Raw genomic sequence first — 20,137 nt, forward strand, 5'->3', positions numbered from 1 at the left:
GCTTTAGACCACCAAAGTGATGCAAAGAAGCTGGAGCTGCCCCCAAAGTCTCTCCTTTAATACTGGATTTCACTGAGCTGATGTACACCATCTGCTCTATTTTCTCCACTCATCCTACATTTTACCATTTGAGTTAAATTGTATTAAAATGTCAGCTGGGTGAACCGGTTGGACTATAATGTATGATATTCTTTATTTAGCTGTTAGTAGCCTGGTCATTCATTACAATGGCCGAATCTAAAGTAACAGAACTTGGTATTCTATTTTGCAACATCTATCCGGCCAAGTATAGCTAGCATAGAAAAGGAAGTATTCAAATTATAACCAAGGGAGCAGAATGGAGAGAGGGGAGCTTCTTGATCTCTAAAATGGTTACATGCCTCCCAGTGCTGATATTCAGGATGAGCAGATTTCCTCCCCTGTGGTATGTCACTTTGTCATCCCTTGGTAATGTTCCCTTTCCTGGTCTCTCGGGTACATGGATAAAGATACACTTGCCTGAATATCATTAAATTGACTTGCAAAATATGGCTACATTTAAAATGTCTGTACAAAATACCCCTTAAGGGAAATGCATGATGGATAAAAAGGAGCAAGCTATGCATGCAATACAATGATATTCCAGGCATGTAAGCAAAGCCTCATTGTGACCTGATAATCACATTGACTCAGATCCTCCAAGGTATTAAGGCATCTAATTCCTATTGCAGTCAAAGGGAGTTAGATGCCTAAATACCTCTGAAGATCTGGACCATTGTCATGTACGCCTATCATGTATATTCATTAGTTAATGTTTGTATTTGCATCAATTACAATGGATTAAATCATAATCAATTGCAATTACAGCTACCTTAATTCACCACTTCTAACATATTTTGAGATCAGAATTTCTAAAAGGAGCATTTTTAAATAGGTCCTCGGCAAACATTAGTAAATATTTTATTTGAAAAGTATCCTCTGAAGAGTTATTGAGGTGGATTTGAAGACTAAAATCCATCTACTGGAGTGTGGAAAAAAGGAGTTTGGTCCTGCTTTCAGAGATTTTCGAAACACAGCCTTAACCAATGCTCTCTTCATTTCCTGAAAAGAATAACTCTGGAGTAGGACTACCTAGTGTCTTATGTTGTCACTCACTGCTGTAGTACAGGAGTGCCAATATCTTATACCAACACATTAATTATAATTTGAATATTAGCATCTTTTAAAGCTGTTTTGCATTCTTTAAATACTGTGTGCTAAATATACAGTCAGAGACATATAAATGTGCTTTTGAGAAGTTAAGGAATATGACTGTACTTTGAATGCATAAGCCAGAGTCCTGACAAACTTTGTACCACAATATGACCACTGTACTACCCCCATCACTGGTATGAATTAAGACATTTTGAAGCTAACTGAACAAAATTGGTAGCTTTTGGTATTAAAACATGGATGTTTTTCTATTTACAATATATTGGGGAAATCCCCAATGATCAGTGGGTTGTATGCTCACCTGTATGAGGTGTTGCTTTAGGCTCTGAAAGCACTTAAACATGTACATAACTTTAAGTGTGTGAGTAGTGGACTTCTCATGTTGGATACAATCAGTAAGAGCCCGAGTCTCATTGAATGTCAATGGGACTTAGGCTCCTAAGGCCCAGATCCTCAAAAGTATTTAGGCTCCTAACTTCCATTGAGGAAACCCCTTATAGGAGCTTGGCCTAAGTGCTTAAGTTGCTTTTGAAAATGAGACTCAGGTTGCTAAGTCACTTTGGCATTTTTGAAAATTTTCCACTTGTGCCTGGTGGGCTTTAATATAAACCATGCAAAACTCACCAATCCACTATAAGTGGTTTCTTTTGTCTGAGGTGTTTTCCTTAGATGAGTTTCTTTATTTCTATATTTATGCACAGGTCTGTGTTAGAAGGTGAAATGGGGTTTACACAGCTTGGAGATTCTCCGCCAGAATTAAGAGCAGCTGTAAGTGAAATGCCACAAAAGCATAAAGTGCTAACTGGTGGGCAGTATTCACTGCAAAGGCCTGTCCTTGGGTAGCGTGCTTAATTTTATCTAGGTCTGTATTTGACCTCTATTTTTTCAGGTATTTAGGCAAGCAAACCACTTTACTAAGGAAAGGGAGCGCAGTGTGTTATACCCACCAGAATGACCATACGGGGCAGGATAATCTCTCCCCCCAACTCTCATTTCAGTATGATCTGAGGGGAGGAATCCTATGGGAATACTGCCCCTGCCCCTGCCCCTCTCCTAGCGCTCTCTGGGCAGGTCAGTAGGGAGGGATAGCTGACTCATACCTACCCACATCCAGCCCTACATAGCCCGCTGTCAGGCTGGCTGAGAAATGCGCAGTAAACCCATATATCCTGGCCTGAGGTCACTTACTAATGGGTAGAGAGTCTCCGGACAATAATCTCCCTGCCGCCCCCCACCAACCCCTTCTGCCCATGTCAAACTATTGCAGCCCGGGAGCTGTCTAGATACGCGGGTACCTGGCGCCAGATCAACTCGTCGTCATAGATTTAACTGGGATAGGCACTCACGGGGGCTACCTGCGGGGCTGGTGATTCGTGCTGCGCAGCTACTCTGTGCACTGCGGTAGGGCTGGAAGGACCAGAGCCCCCATTCAACCAGCTGCAGCCATTGCACATCCCAGCATCACCCACATTCAACAGGAGGCAAAGGCTGAGCGCAGCCCCCTCCTCCGCCGCAGCTTTGCAGCCCGCCGCCATGGCCAAGGAAGGCGCGGAGAAAGCGGACGAGACGGAGCAGATGATCGAGAAGGAGGGAGGCAAGGAAGCTGGCGAGGGCAGCGGCAGCCTGCGGGCAGGGGACACCAAGGAGATGCGAGCCGTGCTGCTGTCTGGCTTCGGGGGGCTCAACAAGCTCAGGGTGTCCAAGAAAGTCATGCCGGAGCCTCAGGAAGGGGAGCTCAAAATCCGAGTCAAAGCCTGGTCCAGTATCGCCTCTCTCTGCCTCTCCCCCATCCCTCCCCGCCCTCCGTAGGCAGCAGCTGCACCCCCCACTCCCTATCCCCTCGGCAGCATCTTGTGATCGTGATGGTTGCACTTGTGTCTGGGGCGGGTGTGGGACCGTGTCAGTTTCAGGAAGGCAGGAGAGGGGGAAGGCTCTGTCCTTGCAATGCATGGGGAAGGGAAAGGGGCTGGGGTCAAAGAGGAAAGAGGGGTAAATAACCACACAGCCCTCTTGCCCAGGAACAGGGTTCAATGGGCATTTCCATATGTTCTTGAAAGCCACTTTTATTCTCAATCCCTCTCCCTCCCCTTGGGTCTGACAGTCTCAGGCAGCCTCTAGGAATAGAGCATCCTGTAACTTGACATGCATGTCTGTGTATGTTTCTGGGTAGTGATTTCTGCATTTTGAAGCACTCCTTTTCCTGCTCCTTTGAGTTCCTGTTAGAGAAGACAGGCAGCAAATGGTAATCCACCAGGGTGCTTGCTATTAAATTGGTTACCCCTCCCCCAGGCCTGTGACTTTGCAGTGTTTCCTGTAGCAGATTTTTGTGCTGACCCTTTATCTGTAAAGTTTAGCTTCAGGTGTTACTATTTTGCAGGCTGTCCTAAGTTTCCCTTTGTCAGAAATTGCAGATTGGAGCTCTTTGGGGTTGTTTGATTTGTCTCTCCCCCATTTGAGTCAAAAGGTGGTTAATTATTTCATTAACTTCCCTCTCAACCATTTGCAGGTCATCATTCACCATTTTCTCTCAACCCCACTTCTGAGCTGTTTTGGCAGTTTTTCTCTCTCCCATTGCAGGTCATCTTTCCCATATCTCTCTCTAACTTCAGCAGCTTACATTTTATTTTCATTTGACAGCTCCAGAGAGCAAATCTATACTGAGAACAGTTTGTATCAAAATATATTTTCTCTAGACAAGCCAAGGATAAAGGCAAAGCCATGGGTGTTTGTGCTGCAAGCGGTTGTTGTTTCACTTCTAATGCCAAAAAAGAGAATAATATTGCTTTTAATGTTTGAGTTTCTCAGAGCTGATTGGAAGAATTAGAGATATTTGGCCAGCTACGTTTGGGGGGTTGTTTTTTTTATCTGAGAAATGTTGGTGTGCCTCTGATTGGTTGCTATACTGCTGATCAGCATGACCTTTCCTTTTGCTACTTGCCATTATTTTCCCTCACTAGACACTATCATTGCCATTTTTTTTTCCAAACTTCTATTCGAGCAATGGCAGCAGATCAAGACAACTCTGCACCAGCCCCAAAGTTCTTGTGAGGAATTGGTGGGTGGTTAGTGACCAGTCAGGATCTAGAAATGTTTGGTCCAAACCTTCCTGTTAAGAACAGTCTTTCAGACAATCTAAACTGGATTTGTCTGTTCTTAAGTCTCATATTTATAATTAATAGAGGCCAAAACCTAGAATCTGTCTGTGCACAGAACTTCCTTTGCAGTCACGGATTTTTCAGGCCAGAAGGGACCACTATGATCATCTAGTCTGCGAAAAATTCTTTGGCCTTTGTTATGCAGAAAACCAGATGTCATTGGGAGTTAGGTCCTCTGTGCACACAGTCAGAGGAGTAGAGCACTGTAATCACGCAGTGGTAATCTGCTGCTATCTAAATGCTCTGGCATTTGTGGAAAATAAATGTGAAGGTGATGGCTGAGCTGTTTATTTTAGAAACAATCGACACTGAAAGTGACACTGGTTTATGGTAATGACTTTGTTTTATTAGTGTATCCAAAGGGTATCACTGAACCCTCTGTGTTCTGATAGATTTGCGAAACAGACACACTGACTGTAGACCTCAGTCAGACAGACACTGGCTTTTCCATATTATAATTTTGTGAATCAGCTGGTCTATTACTGATGAGAGTTTATTTTCCTCCTCACTTGCATCAGTGAATTATGGTCAGCTATCCAGCAACCTGAATGATTAATATAGATGCAGGATCGGATTTTGCCTCCCTTTTCTTTTTTTTTTTTTTTTTTTTTTAAGTGTCTTGCAGATTACGGGCACGATGGGAAATAAATGACAACAAGTCCATGTTGACTATATATTGAATATAGTGAAACTTGCTTGGTGGTTTATATTGATCAGAGCTGTAATGTCTTTTCACTGGCTTTTTTTCAATCATTAAATATTTAAAAGTTAACATTTGTCATTTTGAATGAGGTGTGTGTCTGTGTTCCTTTTAAAATGCATAAGTGATTGACGGGACTTACTTCCATGTCGGCACATGTATTTCCTCTTCATCAAGACTGCAGACCTCTAGGTGTTACAAATAAAAGTAGTTACCTGTGTAGTGAATACTTCGCTGTAAAATAATACTTATCTTTTCAATAGGCTGCAGGGGCTTTGTTACTGTTAATAAACTGTTGGAGGTGTACACCCATTGTTTTTGTATCAGTGGAACCACTCAACTAAATGACTACTTTGTAGTTACGCTTGGATCACTTATTACGCTATGTATTTTTGAAGCTGTAGCACAGCTCAAGGTGGAGAAACATGCACATTGGCTACGGTAGGCTACATGGCCTTTTACCAATGTCTGTTCCCAGCTGGAAGCGGGCAGAGGGAGTGAGATCAAGTGGCCAAAGCTTGTTTTGAGCAATTAGTGGGAAGGGATTAGGTCATTGACCCTTGTGTTTGTAGCTGGTAAAGAGAGAACAGGGAGTAGAAATGGTGCTGGCTGCATGGGTTTGGTTGGGAGATTGGTTGAGGAAATGATGAAAATGCCTGTTGTGGCCAGTGTAGCAAGCTCTTTCTAATATAAGATGCAGCATGCATCTAGGATGAGCTTCTCTAGCATTGCCTACTCTGAGTAATACATTTAATGATGTCAGTGTAAAGAGAGCTGCCTCAAGCAAAAGGGATTTTATAGATGAGATTTGTGGGGAAGGGAGGGAGAATCAAACCAACCACACAGCTTTTGCTAAATATTAGTTAGAAAACACAAGAAGAGGCACAGGTACCTGTACAGTCCGTACATACTCGTTGCAGCAATCAAAACAGTTAAATTTTACCTTCCTGTTTCAGAGTACTATAAATAGGAGAAACTTGGGACCCACTGTAGAGTTGCTATTAGCTCGAAGCCAGATGAATAACTTTTTTCTTTGAAGTCCTGAAATATCAATGATTTGCCTGAAAGTTTCTTTCATTTGTGATGAGTCATACGTTAGCCTCATTCAGTGACTAAGAGATGGAGCAATAGTCAGAGCCCAAGCTGAATCACAGCTTTTGCATATTCCCTATAATTATTTCTTGATTGGTAATGATGGAGCAGCTTGGCACGGCTATATTTACTTGTTTATTTTGTCTGGGTTTAACAAAATGCCTGAGTTCATACTGTTTTCAAGATCAGATAAACAGCTAAAACAAACCTACTCCAAATACAGCAGTGAGCAGAAGACAGGTAATGATCTCCTATAATTGCCTCCCTTTATTTATTTTTCATCTTGACATGGTAGCTGTTGCTGCTGCTCCTCATGATGCATATGCATAGATGGGAGGCAGAGGTGACCCTTTCTGCCGCCTTGGCATTTGTGGAAGAACAGAGCTGTCTCCTAAATTAGAAGCAAGTAAAAGAAACCCCATGTTTAACAGAGTAGCACATGGTGTCGAATGTACCCTTAAAGATTAGTCTTATTCATATTTCATGTATTTCTCTAAATAAAAGGAAAGTATGAGCTCTCCTCTTAAAAAAAAGAAGTTGAGAGTTCCGGAGTCATTTTAGATCAGTGGTGGCAACCTGCGCACGCGGCCCATCAGGGTAGTCTGTTGGTGGGCCGCGAGAGAGTGTTTACATTGACCGTCCGCAGGCATGGCCGCCCGCAGCTCCTAGTGGCCACGGCTCGCTGTTCCCGGCCAATGGGAGCTGTGGGAAGTGGCAGCCAGTATGTCCCGGCTGCCTATGCCGCTTCCCGCAGCTCCCATTGGCCGGGAACAGTGAACCGCGGCCACTGGGATCTGTGGGCATCCAAGCCTGTGGACGGTCAATGTAAACACTGTCTCGCGGCTTGCCAGCGTATTACCCTGACGGGCCGGAGGTTGCCCACCACTGTTTTAGATAATACAGGCAAAGGGAGGAGGAATATGGGTCCAGGTCCTCAAAGGTATTTAGGCTACTAATGTCAACTGATTTCAGTGTAAGTTAGGAACCTACATATCTTTGAGGATCTGGACCACAGGGCCTGTCTGTCTCCTTACTTGCACTGATATAAACCCAGTGACTTCAATGGGGTTAATCCCGAGTTACACCAGAGAAAGCAAGAAAATCAGATCCATAAGATAGTACCAGCCCAACTTGGGACATAGAGGGCACTCTGCAACATTGGCATTGTGTTTAGATAGGGGCCAGGGACTGGGCAATTCAGAGACCTGGAGTGGGCAGCCCTGCACTGGATGGGGAAGGGTAAAGAAAACAAATTATGTGTCCACCCCCAGACCTGCAGAGATTATCAGGGAAAAGTAATACAGACACAAAACTCTCCACGTTAGGGAGCCAACAAATGCCATGCTCCCATATAGTAGATGAAGGTGGAACCTCAGAGTAGTTGCAGTGGCCCTGGGTTCGGAATTCAAATACACCACTGACTCTGTGGTGGGCAAACCCCTGCCCAATGATGGAACAATCAAGAAGGGGGTGATTTAGCCCATGAAGTTCAGCTTATTTGACATTCTTGTTAATATCACTGCTATTTCACAGGCTAGTCCAGCAGAACCCTTGCCTGAATGCTCTGTCCTTGGGGATTAGTTACCTGAGTCATTCTATGCCTTCCTCCTCAGATTCCAATTGCATCCAAACTTTTACTTAAAATGAAAACTACAGTTAGAACAGAACTGAACTATGCGCCGATCACTTTCCCACTGCATACCTACAGTCCACCTTCAATTAACTACTGTGTCTTTCTTAAGCCAAAGTCAGGAATCCTGTCCTTCCATCAGGACACCAAAACAAGCTATTCTGTAAAGCAATCACTTATTTATCAATAGTTCATCTTCAAACCATGTCCCCAGTGTGCCATTCAGGTAGTTCACTGGGGAAATTGAAATTGCCCATAATGAATTGTCCCTGCAGACTTGAAGTGTCTTCAATCTCCTGTAATATCCTCTACAATTATGCTAATATTCCTTTTACCTGAGGTTTTTAACCAAAGAGATTCCACCCTATGGTCAGCTCCTAAATGCTAAAAAACCAGTTTTCTGCATTCCCCAACCTTTGAGGAAGGTTGGATCTGAACTTTGTAGCTCTAAAGCAACACCTCCCCTGACCCCCTACGCAAGACCACCTCTCCTTCCTACATATATCATAAGCAGGGATTGTCATACAAGTAGTAATATAGAGCAGTATTAGTATCCCATTGTTCATTGAGGGAAAGTGATTATATATTCATGTGATTATTCTTAGACTGCCCTTTAGCCACTGTCCAAATTACAGCAAAAGCATCCACGTCTAATAAAATGGAGGCCACAGCTTTCAAATACCAAAGGTTTGTAGAGAAAAGACTGAGGAGGCTGTTCTCTTGTGCCAGACAATGAAGCCAACCTGTCCCTTTCAAATTAGAGCAGGCATAAGGAATTTTGACGAGGGATTCCATGAGCCCTAATGTTGAACAGATAATTAATAGACTAGCAATTTACCTCTGGATTCTCACATTCAAATTTGTCTTAAGTTTATTTAAAGATTAAAAATGAGTTTGCTTGTCTCATTGAGCCCTGTTCTGCTCTGAGTTACCTCATTGATGTTGATGAGGATTGTACAAGTGGCCTTATGAAATGGAAATAGAAAATGGAGTTTCAAATCAGGCCAGGAATGAGTCAGAGAAATGAAACTTTGCCCAGATGCCACTATTTGGACATATATTATACATGCCCTTTTTGATAAATGACAGATAAGCCAAAGTACTTCTCCTGACACAGTACCAGGAACATTCAAAAATATACATGAACAAGTCATATACAGGAGAATAAAAATGTGATGGGGGAAAAGAAGCCAGATAGTGTGTGACTGAAGTATTTAAATATCAGGGCCAAAATCAAACTTGATTGCTCAGCTATTAATTAAATTAAATTCAAAATTTGTCATTATATACCCCAATACCACAATTATTTTAGGGCTGTCAAACAATTAAAAATAATAGTTGTCATTAATTGCTCTGTTAAACAATAATAGAATACCAATTTAAATATTTTTGGATGTTCTACATTTTCAAATATATTGATTTCAGTTACAACACAGAATACAAAGTGTACGGTGCTCATTTTCTATTATTTTTTATTACAGATGTTTGCACTATAGAAAAGATTTTTGAAAAAGACCTACAAGTCGAAGCATGAAGGGGTATATGAATGTTTAGCACATCTGGCACATAAATAGCTTGCAATGCCAGCTACAACAGTGCCATGTGAATGCCTGTTCTCACTTTCAGGTGACATGGTAAATAAGCGGGCAGCATTATCTCCTGTAAATGTAAACAAACTTGTTTGCCTCTGCAATTGGCTGAACAAGAAGTAGGACTAAGTGGACTTGTAGGGTCTAAAGTTTTACGTTGTTTTGTTTTTAGAGTGCAGTTTTGTAAAAAAATACAAATTCTACATTTGTAAGGTGCACTTTCATGATAAAGAAATTGCACAACAGTACTAGTATGAGGTGAATTGAAAAATATATTTCTTTTGTTTCTTTACAGTGCAAATATTTGTAATACAAAATAATATAAAGTGAGCACTGTACACTTTGTATTCTCTCTTGTAACTCAAATATTTTTGAAGATGTAGAAAAACATACCAAAATACTGATAATAAATTTAAGTTGGTATTCTATAATTTCAGTTTTAATTGTATTGTTTAAAAATATTTGTGATTTATTGTTTATCTAGTTAATATGTTAATTTGTTTTGCATTAATCACTGAGTTAACTATGATTGATAGCCTTAATTTTTTTTAAACTCTACACCTTTGTGTTCCTTCCCAATCCTGTTCTAGTAACAAGTTAATTTTAATAGATATGAAATTTTGTATTAATGCTGCTGCTGTTTCCTGGGGATAAAGACAAAAGGCAAGGAATTGGTTTGCTAGAGGTATGTAGTCAGGTTCGTAATTGAAAACATGCCCATTCAAAAAATATGCCTGCCAAATAATTCCATCAGAATGAGTAGGTGCATACGGGTTGGTGCATTGAGGTGTGATGATATATACATAAAATCATATGTCTTTCTCAAATAGCCACAGTCATAGCCAGGTCTGTCTGTGTGCCCCCTGCCTGCTCTAATGTCACAACCCCAATTCCTCGGCTTGCTCTTACATCACAACTGCACCCCCAGTTACCTAGTGGGAGAACATAAGAAAGGTTAATTAAATAACTTTTGTAAAGAACTCTAATTGTTGAAAGATCTAGACAATGGTCTCCAATGAAGTCAACATTTGTGAGCAATGTTGCCTTCCAGGTGTGTAAATTGTTTTTAAAATGGTGATCATTGTGAGTGTCTTACTCTTAATTAGTCCCAAAAGCTCTTTATCATTCAGAATTTTCCTACCCTATACATAACATTACAGAATATGAATTGCCTTGATAGTTTTCTGATCAGATGCAGCCTTTCCACAATCATTTTTAAGCCTTGAACCTGCAATGTGCTGTACCCCTGCTAACGATTCTCACTGTAGGCTTAGTGCAGTCACTGTGTACAAGTGTCTTTTTATCTTTCCCCTGGGTCTTCAGGGAGGACAGATGGCCCAGTGGTTTGGGTACTGGCTTAGGGGATCGTAGGACCAACGTTCAGTTCCATGTTCTGCTGCGGGTTTCATATGTAACCTTGAGCAAGCTGATTAGCTTCATTTCCCCTTCAGTAGAAAGGATTTAATAATGCTTCCCATGGGGGTCCAGGAGAGGAGATGAGCACAGTTGGGATAAAAAAACTTTCCATTGAAATGTCATGAAAATGACATCCCTATGACTTTGTCAGTCAGGAGACACACATGTTAATTCTGCAACTTTGGTTTTCAAAGTTATATTTTCCAAAAGTGGCCCATAATCTTTCTCATGCACAAATCAAAGATGGGTTGAGGGCACTTTTAAAATGTTATCCACAATTGCCTGCAATGTTTACGTTAGGTGGAATTTCCACTGAAGTTCCCAGTGACCTAGATCTCACCATGAATTGTCTTGGTTTCATGGTGTCACTTTGTCTTTATCCTGTTTTATGTTTATCAGGTTTGTCCATGTCTTTGTTAGTACCCAGATGAAAACCCTGATCTTGCAAACACTTTCGCATGAGTGACTTTGTATGTGACCAGTCAATGGTTCTATGTGCGTGTGAGAGATGACTCATGTGCATAACTTTGCAGAATACAGGGCCTCAGTATACATCTCTTCCAGCTGGCAGTAATTATGGGGCTGTGCTCTGAAACAATAGACTGGGGCTGTAGTATATTCTAGCTAGTTATGAATGTAAGGAGTCTTCAAAATGTGTGCATGGTGTTGGATGGGTCTGGAATCTATACAATGGGGCACTGGGTAAACAAAATACTTTTCCCCCCTGTTTTTTTTTTAAAGGTATTTTATTTTCATAAAATGAGATGAGATACAAAGACAAGGTAAGGAGGCCTCATGATTTTCACAAAATTGAGCATAAAAGGAAAGGTCATCAGTGATTCTTTTGAGCAGCCACCTACATAAGATTTCAAAGACCTAAATCAATCTTTTTGCAAAGACTGTTTAAAAATGATCAGGTGCAAGAGCATCTATAATAGTTTATTGATGATAACATCCCATTTGATGTTTAATAAATTCTCACTAACTATTTTGTTCCTTGCTGAGATAACAGCAGATTCCTCCCTGGTATAACACCAGTAATTTAAGTGCAGTTACACCAGGGTTGCATCTGGCCCAAAATATCTATAGCATGTAAGAGTGGATTATATACAAACTCCTAACAAATATCACTTCACTGTTTGCATTTTTGAAGTCCCTAAAGAATATCTCCAATCACTGCATTGTCCTTTCTCTGAAATAAACCTCAGTTTATCAATGCATACTAGGGAACTTTTAGTGCTCATCAGCAGGATCCATATGGACAGTTAAGGTGCGGCATGTTGACGTGATATAAATTTACCCTCCAGCATGCCCCACAGTAAATGTTCAGGTAGACATGTCCCTCGGTTCACACACAGATGTACAACAGTAATGCTGAGACCTAACCAGGACAACCTTGCACGTGCTCTATGTACCTTGAATAGCCTAACCATCCTCATTTACAGAAGTAGTCTGCTTTTCACAGAGCTACATATTTTTAATACTGAAAGATCTTTGCATATTTCACAATAATTCAAAATGTCTTGTATAGGGTCATGAGGTATCTCAGGGGATTAGTAATGAGAAGAATCCTTTCATCGTTAGCTCACTGATCTGACTCTGATCCAGGTGGTAATGATCTCTGGTCTGAAATAGTAGTTATGACTCCAGTGCAACCTCTAAGCATAGGAGCTCAGTGTAATCACAGATCTAGTAGCCCTACCTCCAAGACAGCTGACTTAGAGCCAAGTTGGTCCATGAGAGAAGATGTGAATTCCCTCTGCCCACCTACTCCACACCTGCCCACCCAGGTGCAGGAGAACAATGCAGCATTAAAAACAGTGGAAGCCTTCAGCATCTTTCATTGTCCTGGCTGAGTTTCTCCCCCTCCTAGCCCCATGTTAGTGTTTTGATTTTGTTTTTTTCTTGTGTTTACAGTGGTTTAAACTTCATTGATCTGATGGTGCGGCAGGGGAATATCGACAATCCTCCCAAGACACCGCTTGTTCCTGGATTTGAGTGCTCTGGGATCATAGAAGCTCTGGGGGACAGTGTGGCAGGATTTGAGGTAACATTTCCTTTATCTCGTAGTGTGATCAAGGACCCAGCATTTGACTAGGACTGGAGAAGAAAGGATTTAAGGCCAGATTCTGCCACCCTTGCTCCCTTTGAGTAGTATCTGAAAGCTTGTCTACCCAGTGAGTCAGTGGTCAACAAGCCAGGGCAGGATTCTACAGTGCACTAATCTGCTGCACACTGATTGGGCTTGTGGACCCTCCTACAGTGCACCAGAAGTTCTACAGTGGGCTTTGCCGTATTCCTGTGTGAAACATAGATTTATACCCTGGCTTCCCACACACTAACTCACAGCATAGACAAGCCCTTACTCTGCAGATTGCCCCATTGACAATGCAGGGTAAGAAACTATCCAATAACTAGGGAGTGAAGGGACAGAACTGGGCCATTAACTAGCAGCAGACACTTCCTACAAGAACAATTTTCTTGTCTAGTAAGCTAAGATAAAACCACACTTATCTGAACCTTGATTAGTGAAGAACTAATTTAATCATAATGAGATCAATTTCCCCAGAGCGACATTTAAATTCATGGAAAAAGTTCCCCAGCTTATCCAAACCCTCATGTATACGTTCGGTTCAACAACGTCTCACTGGATTCTTCCTTAGTGGGGAAAAATTCTATTACTTCTTGCTTTTTAGTGCATTGAGAGTCTTTTTATTTTTAATCAGTTTATCCCATTTCTAGAAATTCCTTTTAAAAAGATTTTAGGCTGCTATATTGTGCTTAAAGATCTGCCCAGATTGGCACTTCGGGGCAAGTATCCTTTTAACATGCAGAAGTCGAAATAAGTTTTAATGTATCCTCTGGTTTCCTGTTCTGAAAGCTCTATTGCAAAGCAAACTGACTTCAATGTTTGCCCAGCACCTTGAAGCTGAAAAACCTTATACGAGTGTGAACTGTTGTTAATTATCATTGTTGCATTCCAGAAGCTTGCATTTTAGTTTTCCCCTTGGTCCAGCTCGCCAAAGTTAGTTAATAATGTGATCACAGGCCTTCAAGATTTTTCTGATTCTGATCTTGGCACCGAGTGTAACGAATGCTATAAATGAGACTGCATTTTTACTGAGCTGTAATTCCTGTTATAGAAAACAATAAGACACGCTGCATATCAAATTATTTCAGGGGTGAAATTCATTGATGTGCCTGGTGGTCTCATGTGGGACCTTCTGGGATATAATAGCGTTGTGGAGGCAGTGGGCAGAGCAATCTTCACAGTTTGGCCATTCTTTCATTACCTACCCATGTAATCATGCTGCCCTGCTGCCTCCTACTCTGCCAGTGGTGACAGCCTCCATTACCCACACGTCTGTTCCTCCTACAGGTAAGTTTGTGCTTCCTTCCTTGCTGCCCCTTATGCATGAAAATGCCCCGCCGGAACTAATCCATAAAGCTACTACTGCCACCTCCTCCAAATTCCTCTTAAAGACTCACTTCTGCCAGGATGCTTATGATATGCTGCCAACTGGTAATGACGAGGCAGGAAGCCAGCAGACATGGCTGAGATAATTTATATTCCCTTTTTATTTATACGTTAAAAGAGTCAAAATAATTGGACTAGAAATCTGCTAATTTTACGCATAGTCCATCTGCGTAACCATATTTCCTATCACTGTTACCCTCTTCTTCCCTCCCCTGTACATTCCCACTGTTGCTTAGTCTCAGTTGTTGGGTCTTGACTTAAATTAGATTGTAAATTCAGGGACTGTCTCTCTTATGCTGTGTTTATACAATGACTAAAATAACGGAGCCCTCGTTCTGCTTTGAGCCTCTAAGCACTGCAGTAAGACTAATAATAATTTACTCACCCTTCATGCAGGGAAGGGTGAATTTCACCCTAGTTGTACACTGTTAAATGACAAATAACGGGGATCTCATCTGATCTCATCCCAGAGCTGGCACCAGGTATTTTAAAGCATTGTATTATGTGTAAAATGTATGGCATCCCACTCTGTTTTCCATCATTTATGTTAAACACCTCTCTTAGCTGAAACCTTCTGTTTTAACTTCCCACAGTATTTTCTTGATTTACGTGCAAATCCTGCTGAACCAATGCAACAGGGAGGTGTGAATCTCCTGAAGTAGGACTGCTGGGCATGTGTCAATGATTTTATCATTCTTATCTCAGCAACATGTTTTGTCAATGTAATGAAATAGTCCCGCCCCCTTTTTTGATCCTTGTATTTTTTTCTCTTTTAAGTAGACATTGCATAAAGAGAGCTGTATTAGGCAGCATTATTGTTCTTCCACACCAGCTTTGTGAACAGTGCTCAGTCACATGACAGACCATGGTCCATTTGGTTTCTAATAGGGTCTCATTAGGAATGAGGCTAGTATTGCTTAGAAGTATTTTTTCCTTCAAGGAATCACAGCTTTTCAACTACCTTTTTTCCTATAAACAATGATTTCATCATTTGAAACGTGTGCTTTCAGATGTGCAGATCTAGCATTCTTAATGGGTTTTTTTTAAAAAAGGGTTAGACTCTGTATAAAGCTGAGGAAAAATAATCCAGTGTATAGAACTAGTACGATGAGATTCTGCTTTGGATTAGATTTTTGTCTGCATTTTTTGGTCTAAACTTCTCTAATCCTTTTGAAATGGAAATCAGACAGCTATAGGATATGACTGTTTGCTTGAATACCATTATGCCTGACTGATTATACTGGGTCTCCTTTAAAAGTCATGATCAAGGGCATGATATGAACAGGGTAAATCATGCTCACTCTGGTAGAACCATCCTCTAATTAAAACAAGTCTTTGTAATTTTTAGACATATTTTACAACCTGGCATCCCTGTGTGCCGGGTCAAAAAGGCCAAAAGTTAAAGCCCAAATCTTGTACACCACTCCCCATAAGTGGACTCCATTTCCATGCAACGCCAGTGAAGTCATTGGGACTCCATGCTGTGCAGGATTAATGTGTCCAGGATTCGGCCCATGATCATTAGTCTGCAACTGAACTCAGCCTTTCATCTCTGGCATAGCCAAACTGGAATTTAATGGGTCTCTTCATTGACTGAGGATATTACAAATCCAGGCTTCTAATGGAAACCCTCATTGATAAAGGTTTCTAAAAATGTTCTCTACGTTGAATAAAAACCATCATTTAGCACAGCAGTTGAAAGGCCTGTTCCTACTTCCCACTGAAATCAATAGCTAAATTCCTATTGACTTCACAGGAAACAGGATCGGGCCTTTACCGTTTAAGAAGCTCTTAATTCCAGTGGCGGTGCTCATTTGCAGAGATCTGAAGTGACGTGCTGGTTAAATGCTATAAAATACAGTAAAAGCATCCTCAGTAACTGGCAGGAGAGACCTCGGTGCTCTGCCCCTTCAGTTCTGTAGCTATTTTTTTTTGTAATCGAGTGTATACTGTAAAGTGCTAAAATCTTGTGCCAACTAATCTTATGCAGAAGTTGTATGTTTAAAAAGTAGGCACCTTTAGAACAGTGGAAGAGAAACAGCAGAACTGTTGCTGGTGACACGTTGTTAATATGAAGGACCATTTCTAAAGGAGGAGGAATTTCAGTGAAATTGGAATGACGATTGTGTTCACCGACTTCATCTGACAAGATATAAACCTTTCAGAACTGTCACCAGCACTTTAAATTTTAACTAACCTACAGCATCCTCAGGCCAAAGAGATGAAAACATCTTGAGAGGCCAAAATGCTTTTGTACTGTAAAAGGGTTTTCTCAGGCAGCTGTCTCAGCACACAGCTGCCTAATCATCGTCAAGTTTTCTTTTGTAAGCATGACAGCAAAGGAGAACTAAATGCAGAGGGGCAAAACTTTCCTCACCTTAGTCACATGAGTTGTCCTATTGGACCAATTTCTGTTCTCACTTACCCCGGTGTAGTCTTCCTGAAGTTTTCCTACACCCATGCAAGTGAGGAGAATTTGCCTTGCATTTTCAGATATTCATATTATTATTCTTGGCTGTCTATGGGGAATTGCTGTCTGAATTCTCAGAATCTGAAACTGCAATCAAAGCCGCTAGATAAATGTATGAAACTGATGTGCCTGCACTTCAGCCCAATGCCCAAGAAGCACTTAATGTGGCTAATATAATCTCACTCCATCTTCAAATTTATCTTATCTCCATTTTGTATTTGATAGAAGGCATTTTTCACTAGAGTGTGTGTGTGTGTGTGTGTGTATACACACATACAGATATATACACACACACTAGTGAAAAACACCTTATATTTTTTTTTCTATCATAATTGGGTCTTCAGTTGCAGGAAAAAAGAAGATTGCATTGCTCCTTTAATTCCTGTGGACAGGAGCTGATTGATTTAGAAGCTGGCATAAGAACCGAAGGACACAAGGTTGATGTTTGAAGTCCTATTTTAAAGTTATAGGATCAAATTCTGTTCTGTCACACAGGTCTAAACCCATGGTAGCTATACTGACTTCAGGGGAGTCACTCTGGAAATACATTGATGTAGTTCAGGGCAGAATGTAGCCTCAGTAGTTAAGATCCTTGTCACATATTGATTATCTCCAGCAGGCAAAGGCAGTTTAAATATCTACTTAGAATAACATAACTACAAAGTAAACAGGTAATGCTAGCATTAAAGTAAAAGGCTAAATCACTGGTACTCACACTTTCATATTGTGGTTTATTTCTTAAAATAGAAGGCCTCCCATTCCTATGTCCACACCTCCCCATGCAGCAAACATATTGCCTGGAAAAATAGCTTGTGAAAAATTCTTAAGATTAGGAAGGCCAGGTGAAAATAAACTCCCTTTTAGATGGGGTTGCTTAGTCATGTCCATTCACTTTTATGTTGGTGCTCTCCCACATGCGGGACTTGCTTTCATTAGTAGCAAAGCTCCCCTCGCAGCTTGGACACCCCACTGCTCAAATCTTTTGATGTCACTTTGTAGTTTGGTCCTCCTATGTTAGCTACCTTTCCAGTGTTAGTATTGCCTGTAAATTTAATCCTGATTTAAATTTTTACCAAAGAAACAAACCAGCAAAGAAAGACCTGAAGCAGAGTTGTGTTTTTGTTTTTAAGTAAAAGTTTAACTGATGCAAAAAGGCTCTGGAAATCCTAAAGAGCCCAAGGCTGGGCTGCAACAATAATTGCTTCTTCATAATCAGTGTGGCAGAAGCAGTTCTGTGGACAACCCATCATCCATAAAGGTTGGTGGGAGAACTTCTGGTCATGTCACTTATATTCTAATACGGTTATTCATGGATTCAATGTTTTATAGCATTTTATAACCATTCTGATGTGCATGCTTACTATCCTAATAATCCCAATGTCATTCTTTCTATTACTGCAGATTGGAGACAGAGTAATGGCTTTCGTAAACTACAACGCATGGGCTGAAGTAGTGTGTACCCCAGTAGAATTTGTCTACAAGATTCCTGATGACATGAGTTTTTCTGAAGCTGCTGCCTTTCCTATGAACTTTGTAACTGCCTACATGATGCTCTTTGAAGTGGCCAACCTAAGAGAAGGCATGTCTGTGCTGGTTCACTCTGCAGGAGGTGGGGTGGTAAGTTGGTGCATTTAACTCTTCTTGTCATATGAATAACTGAAATGGTCTGATGTATGTTAATACACAAAAGGGGGCTGAGTCTCGAAGTTTGGATTCAGATCTAAACTTCCCCATGTGTTCTGAGGGTTTTTATGTTTCCCATCTCTATCTAATACTAAACGTATTCAAGGATTGATTAGATAGGAGCTCTCAGCCAAATAAGAGGCTATCCCAATAAACAAACAAAAAAAATGAAGTGGGAAGGCAGAGTTAAAAGAGCAGATATTGATTAAGGGGTAGAAATTTTGCCTGTAAATCTGTGTTTAGGGAGTAGGTGATATGCACAGAATGTCCTCTCTGCTTCTGCGCACAACCTGGAAAGGGGGTTCTACATCTTCCACAGCAAAGAGAAACATTGCAGGACTTCCTAAGGCCAGGCCCGAAGTCAATAATTACAAAAGACAAGTGGAGTTGGAGTGAGCAATGGCTACTGAGTGTTACAGTCTGACACCTGCAACAAAGTACACATTGCCTGAGCAAAGCACCAGCTGGGTGGATTCAGGGGAACACGACACTAGCCAACCAGCAAACAAGGAGTCAGCAGGTCTGTATTACAAATCATGTAGACTGTGATTCACGAAAGCACCTAAGTATGTGCTTAAAATTAAGACAGACAGTAGAATTTTTGTATCTTTAAACTAACGGGGCTTTCACTATATAGTTTATCCACTCAGGAACTGCAGTAGATCTCTGCCTTCTCAACTGGAGTTCTCTCCTTTATCCTTCAAAATTGTCTTTATTTATTCTAAATTAATATTCCATAGTCTTCTACCATCTGGCAGCCCTCAAACACCTTATCCCTGATTTTATGTCTTTACCTCTTCTTCCATAGTCTTCTAAAAGATAGGCTGTAATTAAAGGAATAAATTCATCAGCTCTTTACACAAAATATTTGTAGCCAAAGATAATCCTGCTTGCAATGAACAACCCTCTCGGAATACTCCAGTAAATGTCTGGAATTTATAATCTTATTACAGTTCAGTGCAGTATGGACTAAGGAATTATGGTCCACTTTGTTTAATATTAATCTTTAGTGTGGAATTTGGAACTGTTAAAATAATATGGGGCTCCATATTAAGGGAAACTGTGCACTTTGCTGTCACTGTAATAACTTATGACTGAGACTTTCATTTAAGGCACTAGATTGTACAGGGGGGCACAGAACCAGAGTTGCCTGAAAGAAATTTCCATGTAGACATTTCTGTATAAATTAATATGCAAATTTGCATAGAATCCCAAAGTGTGGTCCCTCTGAAACAACAAATCCATTATCTCCTCCTACACCCATCAGTCACCCCAATGCAGATGTATAAATCCTTCCTGTTATATTCTATCAATTCTCCATTTCCTCCTTGCCTACTCCATCCTCCCCTCCTTCCCCCCATCAGTTTCTGTTCTCTCTCCCTCCTTTTCTCCATTAACTCTCCCTTGTTCCTCACACAGAGGCGTCTTCTCCTATATATATGGTATGCGTGCTGGGTTCATCCTGTGAGTATCTGCTGCTGTTAGGCAGTTGGCTGTTTCCCTGTCCTTCTCCTGACAGTTGTTCAGTGCTCTCTGGGTCTATCACTAGAGGAGCTGAGGGCAGGGGAGATGCTGACTCACTGTTATGAGGGGAGGGAAGGAGTCTATCACCAGCTCTGCCCATTGTGATTAAATTACAGGCAAGGAGGCCAGAGGTTAAGCAGGACTTTGCAGATCTGCACTGGGCCAGTGGGAGCTCCAGGAGATACTGGACCCCCAAGGCACACAGTGAT

The 20,137-nt window shown here is 41.1% G+C and overlaps 1 protein-coding gene across 1 annotated transcript in view; it reads left to right on the forward strand.

Annotated features, from left to right (window-relative positions):
• Nucleotides 1-2,288: 2,288 nt before the first annotated feature.
• The window catches only part of VAT1L (vesicle amine transport 1 like), a 92,399-nt gene continuing 74,550 nt past the window's right edge, over nt 2,289-20,137 (forward strand). Inside the window, exons 1-3 of the mRNA XM_007059252.4 lie at nt 2,289-2,948; nt 12,691-12,820; nt 18,123-18,338. Of these exons, the coding sequence (XP_007059314.2) occupies nt 2,725-2,948; nt 12,691-12,820; nt 18,123-18,338 (570 nt within the window). The 5' untranslated portion in view covers nt 2,289-2,724. The remainder of the gene's footprint in view (nt 2,949-12,690; nt 12,821-18,122; nt 18,339-20,137) is intronic.

Source organism: Chelonia mydas, chromosome 12 (assembly GCF_015237465.2).
Source record: "Chelonia mydas isolate rCheMyd1 chromosome 12, rCheMyd1.pri.v2, whole genome shotgun sequence".
NCBI lineage: Eukaryota > Metazoa > Chordata > Testudines > Cheloniidae > Chelonia > Chelonia mydas.